The sequence below is a fragment of the Erpetoichthys calabaricus genome, chromosome 6 (genome assembly GCF_900747795.2).
Source record: "Erpetoichthys calabaricus chromosome 6, fErpCal1.3, whole genome shotgun sequence".
In the NCBI taxonomy this organism is placed as follows: Eukaryota; Metazoa; Chordata; class Cladistia; order Polypteriformes; family Polypteridae; genus Erpetoichthys; species Erpetoichthys calabaricus.
Window position 1 is genome coordinate 179,249,743 of NC_041399.2, and position 13,319 is coordinate 179,263,061.

At 37.8% G+C, this 13,319-nt stretch overlaps 1 protein-coding gene across 1 annotated transcript in view; it reads right to left on the reverse strand.

Annotated features, from left to right (window-relative positions):
* Positions 1-13,319, reverse strand: part of ube3c (ubiquitin protein ligase E3C) — a 242,176-nt gene that overhangs the window by 93,870 nt on the left and 134,987 nt on the right. The window contains exon 17 of the mRNA XM_051929116.1: positions 6,948-7,045. Coding sequence (XP_051785076.1) covers positions 6,948-7,045 — 98 coding nt within the window. The remainder of the gene's footprint in view (positions 1-6,947; positions 7,046-13,319) is intronic.

Genomic DNA, 13,319 nt, shown 5'->3' on the forward strand with positions numbered 1-13,319 from the left:
CTTGACTTGACTTGAGGCCACTGTACTCATTGGGACCTTCAAAGCAACAGAAATTTTTCTGTAACCTTCCCCAGATTTGTGCCTCGTAGACAATCCTGTCTCGGAGGTCTACAGACAATTCCTTTGACTTCATGCTTGGTTTGTGCTCTGACATGAACTGTCAACTGTGGGACCTTATATAGACAGGTGTGTGCCTTTCCAAATCATGTCCAACCAACTGAATTTACCACAGGTGGACTCCAATTAAGCTGCAGAAACATCTCAAGGAAGATCAGGGGAAACAGGATGCACCTGAGCTCAATTTTGAGCTTCATGGCAAAAGCTGTGAATACTTATGTACATGTGCTTTCTCAATTTTTTAAATTTTTAATAAATTTGCAAAAATCTCAAGTAAACTTTTTTCACGTTGTCATTATGGGGTGTTGTGTGTAGAATTCTGAGGAAAAAAATGAATTTAATGCATTTTGGAATAAGGCTGTAACATAACAAAATGTGGAAAAAGTGATGCGCTGTGAATACTTTCCGGATGCAGTGAATGCATTTTAGAAACCTACTTTTAAAAATATCTGATAGGCTCACATTCCAAAAAGGGAAATCTGGCAACTAGACATCAATAATTAAAAGCTGAACTAACTGATTTGTGAACCTTTTGCCATCCCTGCTCGTTATCCCTCTGTTCTTATATAGTATTTAATATATGACAAGAAATTGCATCCCTCTGTTCTTATATAGTATTTAAAATGTTGCAAGAAATTGTAAAAGAGTAAGAAATCAAATGCTGAGAACGCCTCTGAAGTTGCACTCAAACAGCTAGTCCAATAAACAAATAGACAAATACATAAATAAATACTTAAATATGATGGCAAATCTTCACTATACCCCTTCGGAACACTGCACAAAGCTTTACCAGAATCAGCAGGGCCAAAATTAACATGCACTTAATTTAATACACTGCAGCTGCAAAAATATAGTATATTGATTTTACCTTAGCGTTCTCTTTAAAACATATGAGTTGCCATCCCCTAAAATATCCCCTACAATTGGAAATATTTATACTTTATGATCATTATTAAATCATTTTATGTCAAATTTACATATCTGAATCGCCCTTCTTGGAGTAAAAAAAAAAAATACATCGACGAATAAGTATGTACATCTTTTTTTAAGATTTGTTTTTTTTAAAAAAATGTGTAATGGATCTTAGACTGAATTAACACACACAGAATATATATATATAGATATATATATGTGTCTGTGTGTGTGTGTGATCATTTATATAAATTGATTATATTCATGGTAACACAAGAAATACATGTATTTTTGAGATCTCATATAAAATTCTAAATATACCTTTCTCATATGTATCTTCCCTCTTTCTGTTTAAATAATACATAAATAATAACCTTTTTGAATTACTTCATGTCTGGTGCATTCAAATTCCATATGTAAAGTTATTCAATAAAAAATCTAATACAGCACACATTAATATGTCTACTTCAATTATTTGGACAAATCAGATTAATCTTTACAAAATAATCATTAGTGGCAACCCAACTATTGAATGTGTTCAAAAAAGTTATCACTCTGAAGGAAAATAACTTAAAATAAACTGAAGCAAGACACATAAGGAAGGTATGTAGAACCAACAGAGGTACAGTTATCAATTACAATGAGCTCATATGTCCAAAAGGGCAAATCTCAAATTTATAGGAACTCTGTAATTTTATTAAAGTAAGTAAATAAATAAAAGCTTCCTAAAAACTGCTAAATATCTGAATAATTAAAGGTTATGTAATTTTCCCCTTAGTACAGAAGTGTTTTCATTTGCCCTAGGCACTTTCCTTGGGGAATTAATTTCTATATAGTAATTTTAGAGTAATTTAGTAATTTTAGAGCAGGCTACATCTCCATGAGGAGCTTACTATTGCCAGCAGGTGGACATCATTCCATAATAAGACTGGATTTCTGCACAAACTAACTGGGCTACAGGGCCTTGAAATTTACCAAAATGTATTAGAAAAATATTTGTTTTTCAAAGAAATATTACTACTGCTAAATTGGCCAATTAAGTCTTCTTTAATCCCTTTACCGTTGACTCTAAATTACTGTAAGTCACACATATACCATCAGCCCCAAGTTTACATGTCTTCAGTTAACTGCAGATAATAATGGAGGGCACCTGCTGGACAGCATTTGAGGAAGCAGGAGAGGTGACGGGCTGTCAGCATAGAAAGTGCATGCAGAAGAAAGAGATTTATCGTGCTATAATAGTGACAGTTCTTCAGTAATGGCCATTAGCAGCATTATAGATTCTAGTTCTAGTGAAAGTGAAGCATAGGCAGGTAATGATATGAATAATGGTAAACTGTAATACAACTTCTGAATGTATGTGGTGTGACGACTACTATCTACATACACTGTGTGTGTGTGTGTATATTATATATATACTAGTCATTTAGCCCGTTACAATAACGGGCGCTAGAACAGTAGTGCATAAACATTAGTAGGAACAGTCTATATTAAATGGCAAGGGACTTTGACCTCATTCTTTTTGTTGGTCGTATTTTTCTTTCTTTCAGCCTTTCTTTTGTTGATGTTTACTTGCTGAGCTGACCGTTCTTCGTGGGCTGCCGCCGTGTATTGTGTGTCTTTAATTTTCTGTGACAGTAATACTGTCTTGTACGTCCGCTGGCTTGTACGTTCGTAATATACCTTTAATTTTCTCTGGCGGTAATACAGGCATGCGCGTCGGTAATATGCCTTTAATCTCCTCTGACAGTAATACTGGCTTGTATGTGGCTGTAATATGCGTCACTTTATTGTGTACCTTTAATTTCCTTTCGCAGTAATACTGGTTTGTATTTCCGTAAAACGCCTCTAACTTTCTCTGACAGTAATATCGCGCATCGCACTGTGCCCCGCACATGCGCACTTCATCAGAAGACACACACACACGGACACCTGGACGCACAAAGGGATTTTATTAAAGAGGATATATATATATATATATATATATATATATATATATATATATATATATATATATATATATATATATCCCTCCTTAAACTGCCACCTTAACATGGTGGAGGGGTTTGCGTGTCCCAATGATCCTAGGAGCTCTGTTGTCCGGGGCTTTATGCCCCTGGTAGGGCCACCCAAGGCAAACTGGACCTAGGTGAGGGATGAGACAAAGAGCGGTTCACAAACATCCAATGATGAATCAAACCTTTGGACGTTTTCCCTTGCCCGGACGCGGGTCACCGGGGCCCCCCTCTGGAGCCAGGCCTGGAGGTGGGGCTCGATGGCGAGTGCCTAGTGGCCGGGCCTGCACCCTTGGGGCTTGGCTGGGCACAGCCCGAAGAGGCAACGTAGGTCCCCTTTCCCATGGGGGAGGGGCCAAGGAGGTCGGGTGCAGTGTGAGTTGGGTGGTGGCCGAAGGCGGAGACCTTGGCGGTCTGATCCTCGGCTATAGAAACTGGCTCTTGGAACGTGGAATGTCACTTCTCTGAAGGGGAAGGAGCCTGAGCTAGTGTGTGAGGTCGAGAGGTTCCGGCTAGATATAGAATTATTATTATTATTATAGTCGGGCTCACCTCGACACACAGCTTGGACTCTGGAACCAATCTCCTTGAGAGGGGCTGGACTCTCTACCACTCTGGAGTTGCTCCCGGTGAGAGGCGCCGAGCGGGTGTGGGCATACTTATTGCCCCCCGACTTGAAGCCTGTTCATTGGGGTTTACCCCGGTGGACGAGAGGGTAGCCTCCATCCGCCTGTGGGTGGTGGGACGGGTCCTAACTGTTGTTTGTGCGTATGTGCCGAACAGCAGTTTGCAGTACCCACCCTTTTTGGAGTCCCTGGAGGAGGTGCTAGAGGGCATACCTTCCGGAGACTCCCTCGTTCTGCTGGGAGAGTTCAATGCTCACATGGGCAATGAAAGTGAGACCTGGAAGGGCGTGATTGGGAGGAATGGCCCCCCTGATCTGAACCCGAGCGGTGTTTTGTTATTGGACTTCTGTGCTCGTCATGGATTGTCCATAACGAACACCATGTTCAAGCATAGGGGTGTTCATATGTGCACTTGTATAACATATCTATGATCTGTTTCTTGCAACTGAGAGGACGTGGTGAATGTCTGCTGACTGGCTGACCAACCACAAGTGTTACCTGGTATGTTACCACCCAAATAAACAGACTGCGACTCAGACCTAAGAATGTAATACTCCGATCTTCATCCAGTCAAATAAATGAACCAGCTGCCGTGGTGCAATGTTAGTGGCTTCACTTCACCTTGGGCAAAACATGTGTTGTGTACTCTTTGTATTATTTGGCACACACTGTATAACATTATATTATATATATATATATTATATATATATACACACACACACACATACATATAGTAGCTGTGCTAACCATCTAAGATAGGTAGAAAATCTACGTAATCAATGTAGACCTCAGCATTATTGTTTGCAGTGCATCATCTATTGGTATGTATTTTGTAATACATGTAGTAATAAAAAGAATTGCAGTTGTCATTCCATCACAAACATTACCAGTGCTTTCATGAATCCTATACCAAACGGCATATAACAGAGATATAGCAACAAGATTGAAATACAAATACACAGACACCTTTATCCTTTTATTAAGGTGGATATAAAAAATATAATACGACTGTCCTACATAGTCCTCATTCCAATGTACTCACAATCAAATACCACACATTAGTCACTCCCATTCATACAAGCCACAAATACTTTAGAGCTATTATAGTGACATACTATAACATCCTCAAAAACATAATAAGCACCCCAATTTTAGTGTTTGATAATGTGTTTGTACCAGACCTTATAAGTTCATGTCTATTTGAAAATGTGCTGCCATTAACACATATAGTATCTTGGAACTTTAGATTAGCCTTCCTTGGGTTTCCATTTCAAAGCAGCAGGAACTGAGCGATGTAAACATCTGGACAGTTTGGAAGTATTAAGACACCAACTTGTAACTTTTATACAAGTGTGGAGTGGCTAAAGTAAGATTATTATTTAGTTTTTACTTGCAACTGCTGGTGATTCCAGACATTCTGAGGAAGATTATTACAAAGATACCATTTTCTTATCAGGCCTATGTATGCTTTTTTCTTTTATTAACAAAAATATCCACCTCACTGTCATTTCTATTTCCTTCATTCATCCTAATTTATTGTTTTGGAAAACTTCAGGACACAAATAAAATAAAACTGCACTTAGCGCTGATTAATTAACCTCCTCGTCATACTCCAAAAGCAATCACAAAACAAGTATTCTTATTTCTGAACTCGGACTACAAGACTATAAAATAAATTATAACAGTAAGGTTTTATTTCCTTTGTTTTCCTTCCTTGAAACTTATTGATGATGTATATGCCTGACTTTACATTCTCCCTTCTGTCAGCCAAATGCCATAACTGAAGCATGTATTTCATGGAAACACATTTGATGAGAACACAGACATAAAACTCTGCATGTATATTCTGCCACATGACGTAAGGATCAATCTGTTTTATGGTTATATCATAGATAATTTTTAAATAAAATGTGAGATTCCCAAAATCTAGTGTTTAAGTTCAAGCTCTTTAGCGTTTTTTTCTGCATTAACTGGTAAATGAAGACGTTTTTGTTTCACATTAAGACTAGTATCGTAATGATGGCAATAATAAGCTCCTTTGGGAAGAAAGTTATTTTATTACGTGGCTGAATAGAGATTTAAATTAAAATACACACTTTTAAAGCACAAGTTCATATTTTTCAAATCAAGGTTTTTTTATCACAATTACATATATATTTATTTACTCCATAAACTTGTGTTAAGTGAAGCATTATATATAAATATAAAAAAAAAATTGGGCCTCCCCAATTAGCTTATAATTGCAGCCTAAGGAGCATGAGATGAAAAATGAAACCAAAGCCATAAGACATACTGTATACATTCACTATTAATATGAGAATATTCCTCAACACTGATTCATGTCTTGAGACAGCTTGGCATATCCAAACACAAAAAAACTGTTTTATCAATAAAATATTCAAAGATACTAAATTTATTTTTGTGTGACTTCAAATGTAAAAAAAAAAATCTGCCATCCCTGTTTACATTCAGTAATTTCTGAAGTAAATACGTATGTGACAGCAACTTCTTACTCAGTGTTGTGTTTACTGGTAGCTAGCTTTGAGAGTGCTCATATTTTGTTAGCAATGAAGACAACAGACACTACATTTTTTCAGTTAACATTCACATCCTGCGTATTTATTAAATATTTCAACTGAAATATAACACTGTGGTAGATATCTATAGGCATATGTTTTATATCTGGATTATTTGTGATATATAAAAACTCCACCTATAGTAGCTACTGTGAGCAGAGAACATGTATCCTTCCCTCAGGAAAGACAGTGCAGAGTAAATGTATTTAAAAAGAAAAAAAAAACATTATTTCCCCAATGTGTTTTGTTGTCATAAATATACCTTTAAAACATGAAAAGAATGCTTTCTGAAAGAGGAAAGTTTGTTGCTTCAAAATGGATGCATTTGTTAAATGTTTGTTTCACATTTATTTTATTGCCTTATGGGCTGCAATTGTGAGCTGAATGGGGACAACACTTTTTTTTGTAATTACAGTTTAATTTCCATTCACAAATGAATGTATGTTACAGTTGAGTAAAAAAACAACTTTGATTTAACAGAATACTAAACTTACCTGAACAGGAACATAATGACAGGCATAAAGGAAAGGTACCCAGAGGTTAGTCAAATGACTCTGCACAACTTTCAGAGTGAAAACTATTAGTTGACATTAAGTTTATTCTTGTAAAAACTAAAACTCAGTCAGTGACTGAGTTGAATGGAGGAAACAATTTCTTTTCAGGTTTGAAACAAACTGTAATTAAATCAATTCACTGATTACCTTTACTCTTTCTTCAAATGGTACTACAAATGGTAGCTCAGTTAGAATCGCAAGCTGACGTTCCTCTGAGACAGACAACTGAGGTGGCTCTATTCCCACTACAAAAAAAAAGAAGAAATAAAACATTTATAGCAAATAACATCACCATATAATGCATAAAGATATCATAAAAACGATAATAAAAAATAATTTTACAAAGAATTTCTATTTAAAACAGTCCTTTTCATAGCCTGTCTTAGCAAAATTTGGCTGGGATCAAACCAGGATGGGGTACCAATCCTCAGGGAGAAACAGTCTAGAATGTACCTACACAACCTCACATTGGACAAATTTAACAACCAACATAACATGGATGTTCTTGGGATTGTGAAAAATAATGAAGTACCAGGAGAAAACCCACATAAACACAGGAAAAAATGTGTAAAATCACTACAGACGTAGCTTGTAAGCCTGAAGGTGAATCCAGGAAACTGGACTGTGGGGAAACAAAGCTAAACAGTGTGCTATTATGCCAGCATTAAGAAAAACATACCAAATATAACAAAGAAAGGACACAGGCTGTACTCAGACCCAAGACAAAAGTTCAGTGAATTTCTGAAGAATCACAAAAATAAAATATTTCATTTTCAAAAAGGTCTTTTCAGTTAAGACCATTTTTGAAAGAAAAAAATAAAACAAACATGTTGCTAAGATGACATATTCCATCTTGTTCCCCATCATAATCTACAAATCAATGTTTGGCATTTATGCATACAAAATATCTAAATTTCAATGTCCATTATTCCATTTATTTATTTAATTTGCTAACACTGTAAAAACATATTCCATATAGCAAGATTTGGATTGTAAAAATCTTGTTATATGGAATATGCAAATATGGTGATATTTGTAATAGATATTTTGCATTGGTGCAAAGGACTCTTTTAAAAATAAAATGCCTTAAGTAACACTACCTTTTTACTACTGACCATTGATTTTACAGTTGGAGAACAAAAAAAATAAATTGGACAGAAAAAAAAACATATCAAAAAACAGTAAAACATGAATGCTTCAAAAATCCAAGAACATGGGGGAAAAAAAAAACTTCAGTGGTATCAAGTAATAAGCACTGAATGGAATTTAAATATTCACCATTACTGGTGCGAACAGAATAGGTGGATCAGGTTTAAGATTTTACAAAATGACACTAAGATATGGTCTATTCTTCCACTAAATGCAGTAATCCCTCGCTATATCGCGCTTCGACTTTCGTGGCTTCACTCTATCGCGGATTTTATATGTAAGCATATCTAAATATTAAATGTGGATTCTGCAGACAATGGGTCTTTTTACTTTTGATACATGCTTCCTCAGTTGGTTTGCCTGGATGATTTCATACAAGGGACCCTATTGGCGGATGGCTGAGAAGCTACCCAATCAGAGCACGCAGTTAAGTTCCTGTGTGCTGATTGGCTCAGCGACGGAGCACAGAATTCGATTCTGCTGCGTTAACCAGGAAGTCTCGTCTCGCTCATTCAGTATCAACGTGCTCCTGCTCCAGGGGCCATGCCCAAGGCGCCAACGGAAGATGCTAACAATTTCCGAAAAGGTAAAAGTTTTGGATATGTTGAAGGAAGGGAACAGCTACACCACTGCAGGACGCCATTACAGAATCAATGAGTCCACGACTCTTTTTTATTTAAAAAGGAGGAAAAGAATATAAGATCTATGGCCGCATTGTCCTTTAACAGGGGCGCAAAATGAGTTGTAAGTGGATGTAATAAGGCGGTAGTCCGGATGGAATCTGCTTTAGGGATTTGGATTGAAGACTGCTGGAAGAAGAACAACTGCGGTGCTACACAGTTGCCTGAAGAGGCTCCTTTAGAAGAGCTGTAATGCTCTCCTTTGTTGTGCAGTAAAACTAAACTCATCGTTATCAGACAAGTCACCACGTCATAGTTGGTGAGTAACATAATTAATTTTCTACGTACAGTACTTATTACATGTACATAGTTTAGTGTCACTGTACACACATTTTACTGTATACAATTTTTCTTGCATTGTACGTATTTATTGCTGGTGGCCTGTCTGTCGTAATGGCTGTAACATATGTGATATCGGAGACGCTCGATATCTATAAAATAATATTTAGGTTTTAACTGTATATAAACAGTGTGTTTACATACATAATTTCAATGAATGTTACCTAATATCTAAGAGAATACAAAGGGTTTATGCTGTATAATTGTGCGGAAAATGTTTATAAGAGTGTGGGAGAGTTTATAATGGCTTAAAATATATAAAAATAACCATACGAACATATGGTTTTTACTTCGCAGATTTTCACCTTTCGCGGGGGGTTCTGGAACGCAACCCCCGCGATCGAGGAGGGATTACTGTAAATAAATAAAGACAGTAATGCAGTAATACTGTTTGGTCACAAATTAGAAAACTCACTTCTCAAATGTCAAAAAGGACCAGAATAAAAAGTCATAGCATATGAAAATATTTGATGAGAAAAAGGAATATTTAAAAAAAACAACTGATACAAGACAGTGGTTTACATCAAAAGAAAAGATTATTTAACTAAATTATACTGTGAAATAATGGTAATAGATTTTTTTTTCTTTTCAGATGTAATGGAAGTGGCAGATTTAATTAATGTTTTGGACACTCTCTAAACATTCTTTTAAATCAGAATATAATTTTGTTTTACCCAAGTACAACACGACTTATGTTTGTGGTATGGAAGAGAAGGGATGTCTTGGGACTGTTCCCGAACCCAAATAAAATCAAAGAGGTCAAAAAGTAAATAAATAAAGCAAATAAAGCATTCATTGAAAGTAAAGAATTGAACAATATGAAATTAACAATGGAAACTAGTGGTGCAACAGATCACTGTTGATCCGTGATCCGAACCGATTCCTGTCCACAGTTCGGTACGCACGTGATTCGAAGATCCGAGAAAAAAAAACTTCCACTGTATTGTGCACGTGTCTCTCGGGCACTCTCTCAACCTCTCTCGCGCAATAACTCCGTCTCTCTCGCGCACTAACTCTGTCTCTCTCTCGCGCTAACTCGGTAGCTCTCGGCACTGAACTGCAATTAAACTTCTCTCACGCACTATCTCTCTTGCGCACTAACTCGGTAGCTCTCGCGCACTAACTTTCTCTCTCGTGCACTAACTCAACCTCTCTCGTGCATTTTCGCTCGACTTTTGTCTGGTCTGCCACTTCATATGCGTGGTCATGGCCAACGGTAGCAGTTCAAGCAGAGAAGCAGAGGATCACGACAAACCTCCAGCATCATTTAAGTCTCATGTGTGGGAGCATTTTGGCTTCCCTGTTAAATATGTTGATGGGAAAAGGGTGGTGGATAAAACCACCACAGTTTGTCGACTGTGTGGCATGAGGAAGCCCTATGAGACTGGCAACACGTCGGGCATGGCCACACACTTAAAACGACACCACCCTGATGTGACAGGACCCAAAATGATGGCTGCGCAACAACCAAACATATCCACGGCATTTAAGCAGCACTTTGCTGCCCAATCAGACCGGGCTAAAACTATTACAAAAGCTATTGGGGTGTTTATTGCTGCAGACATGAGGCTATATTCCGTTGTGCAAAACAAGGGGTTTAAACATATGATACACGTGCTTGAACCACGCTATGATATTCCGTCGCACACTCACTTCAGTGACAATATTGTCCCAAGTATGTATGAGCATGAAAAGTCAAAAGTTATGGCTGAACTGTCCCAGGCATCTTCTGTGGCCCTAACTACAGATGGGTGGACCTCCAGAGAAACAGAAAGCTATGTGACCGTGACCACTCATTACATCACAGCGGAGTGGGAGATACGAAGCCCTGTACTGCAGACACTCCCCCTCTATGAGAGTCACACTGGCACAAACCTGGCACACGTATTGACAGAAGCAGTGGCAGAGTGGAGGATAGAGAGGCCCAATACTAATATCCCAGTCACAACAGATAATGCCAAAAACCAGATAAATGCAGTGAATGAAGCAGGACTGGGCCCACAGATAGGGTGCTTTGCACATGCAATTAATTTAGCATCCCAAAAGGGTGCTTGGGAGGATCAGGAAAGTGGTTTCCTACTTCCACCAAAGCTCAACAGCTGCTCATGTGCTTAAGACCAAGCAAAAAATGCTACAGCTGCCTACTCATGAGCTCATACATGATGTCACAACAAGGTGGAACTCTACTTATGATATGTTGGAGCGTTATCTTGAGCAGCACATACTCTGCACTAACAGACAAAACCCTGAAGAAAAATGCCAGAGACATCGTCACCTTGTCTGATGATGATGTTAAAGTGGCAGAGGAGGTCCTCCAGCTGCTCAAACCACTCAAAATGGTTACAACTCTGTTGAGCACTGAAACTGTACCATCTGTGTCCATGATCCTGCCTCTGAAAACAAGGATCCTACAATCCATGGCCCCAAGTGAGGAAGACAGCACCATCACAAGAGATGTCAAGAATGCCATTAGAGAGGACCTGAAGCCCAGATACACTTCACCACCAACCCTACAGGACTACCTTCACAGATCTACTGCAGTTGATCCAAGGTTCAAGTCGATGTCTCACCTAGACCTTGCCCTACGCTTGAGGACATACAGTGATCTCACTACTGAGATTGTGAGCAGTCTTGGCACTGAAGACTGTGAAGAGGTAAAGAAAATAAATATTTTGAAATTATATTTTTTTATTTTTTATGATAATGTTTTTAGTTAAGTTTATTAAGTTATTTATTAAGTTATTGCCACATTTTAATGTCTATGGAAAAAAAGTTTTAATCAATAATGTAACTTTCCCTGCAGCATCAATATGCAGCACCAACAGGAGCAGACACATCTCCTCCTCAAAAGAAGTTGGCAATGGCGGAGCTTTTTGGCGAGACCCTTGCACAGAAGGACATGGTCAGCAAGGCTTTTGCTGACACCATCAAAGAGGAGGTGGTATCCTATTAGGCAGCAAGTGGCATTCCAGTCGATGGTGATCCACTGACTTGGTGGAAAAGCAACGAATGAAAATAACCTCACCTTGCCACAATGGCAAGACACCATCTTGCTGTGCCTGGCACTTCAGTGCCTAGCGAGAGGGTGTTCTCAACAGCAGGGGACATAGTTACAGCAAAGAGATCTACACTTTCCCCAGAAAATGTAGACATCCTCATGTTTTTGAAAAAAAATGGGAAATTATAAGCTCAGGTCTGCTTTGCTTTCTTTCTTCATTTTTGATGATGTGGACATAAGCTAGTTTTTATTTCTCTCTCCATGTTCAAAGTAAGAAGCAATGATGTCTTAAATTGCATTTAAAGTTGTTTTTTATTGTGTCCACATTAAAGGAAATAGTTATCATGCCCTATATTGCACCTTAATTTGTATTTATATAATTGAGTAGAATGAGTCTCGAGTTAAATGTTTTTTAATGGGCAAAAAATACTTAACTAAATAAATGGAGAGTTAAATTTGTCTTGTCTTTTTTTTTTTTTTGCTGATCCGAAAATTGATCCGATCCGAACCGTGAGTTTTTTGATCCGTTGCACCACTAATGGAAACCAATAAGAAAACAAATTATACTCCTAACTAACTAGATGAATACGAGCAGAAGTTACAGATCAGTGAATTGTTACAAAAACAATGTGATAAAAACACATTGATGCTTCCACGGTTGGGAATGCTCATTCCTGGAGTAGTCTTCCAAGAACCCCACCCTGTCGGCATCAAGTGTATTTGAAGTGAAGAAACCCAATATACCCTTTAAAGGGCCAATCAACCCTGCATACCCTAATGATCCTACCTCCTGGCATGTACTAAACTGCAGCTATTCTAGCTTTTCTCACTACCCATCCCGTAGCTCTAGGCACCAGAGCTATTACCTCTGAGGCTTCAACTACCACCCTCTTGACAGTCTCTCCCTCTTTCTCTCTCTCTCTCTACTTGTCAGCCAACCTTGCTTAAAACCAAATTGACTGCCCTATTGCATCCTATGGAATGTTTTACATTTTTGAATGGCCTGGAATATCTACTTCTGGGGCACCTTCCTTTATCAGGGGTTCACTGAAGTTGCCAGTGCTAACAGACTTCCAACTGTTCTGCCTGGTCTGAAACTACAAACATTGCTGTGAAATGTAAATTGTGTCAAGTTTAACTCTTGATGTTCTAATCAGTACAGCAGTGTCTTTTTGGTTTTTTTTTTTTAAAGCACTGTTTCGATATAATGTCATTTTGGTCCTTAAATAACTAACCTTGCATATCACAATGTTTGACTACTTTTGTATATCATTAACAAAACTGGTTTTATAGCATTGTTTGTCAGTTGTTAAAATTACATGAACTTGTAGACAATAAACTGCAATCATTTTA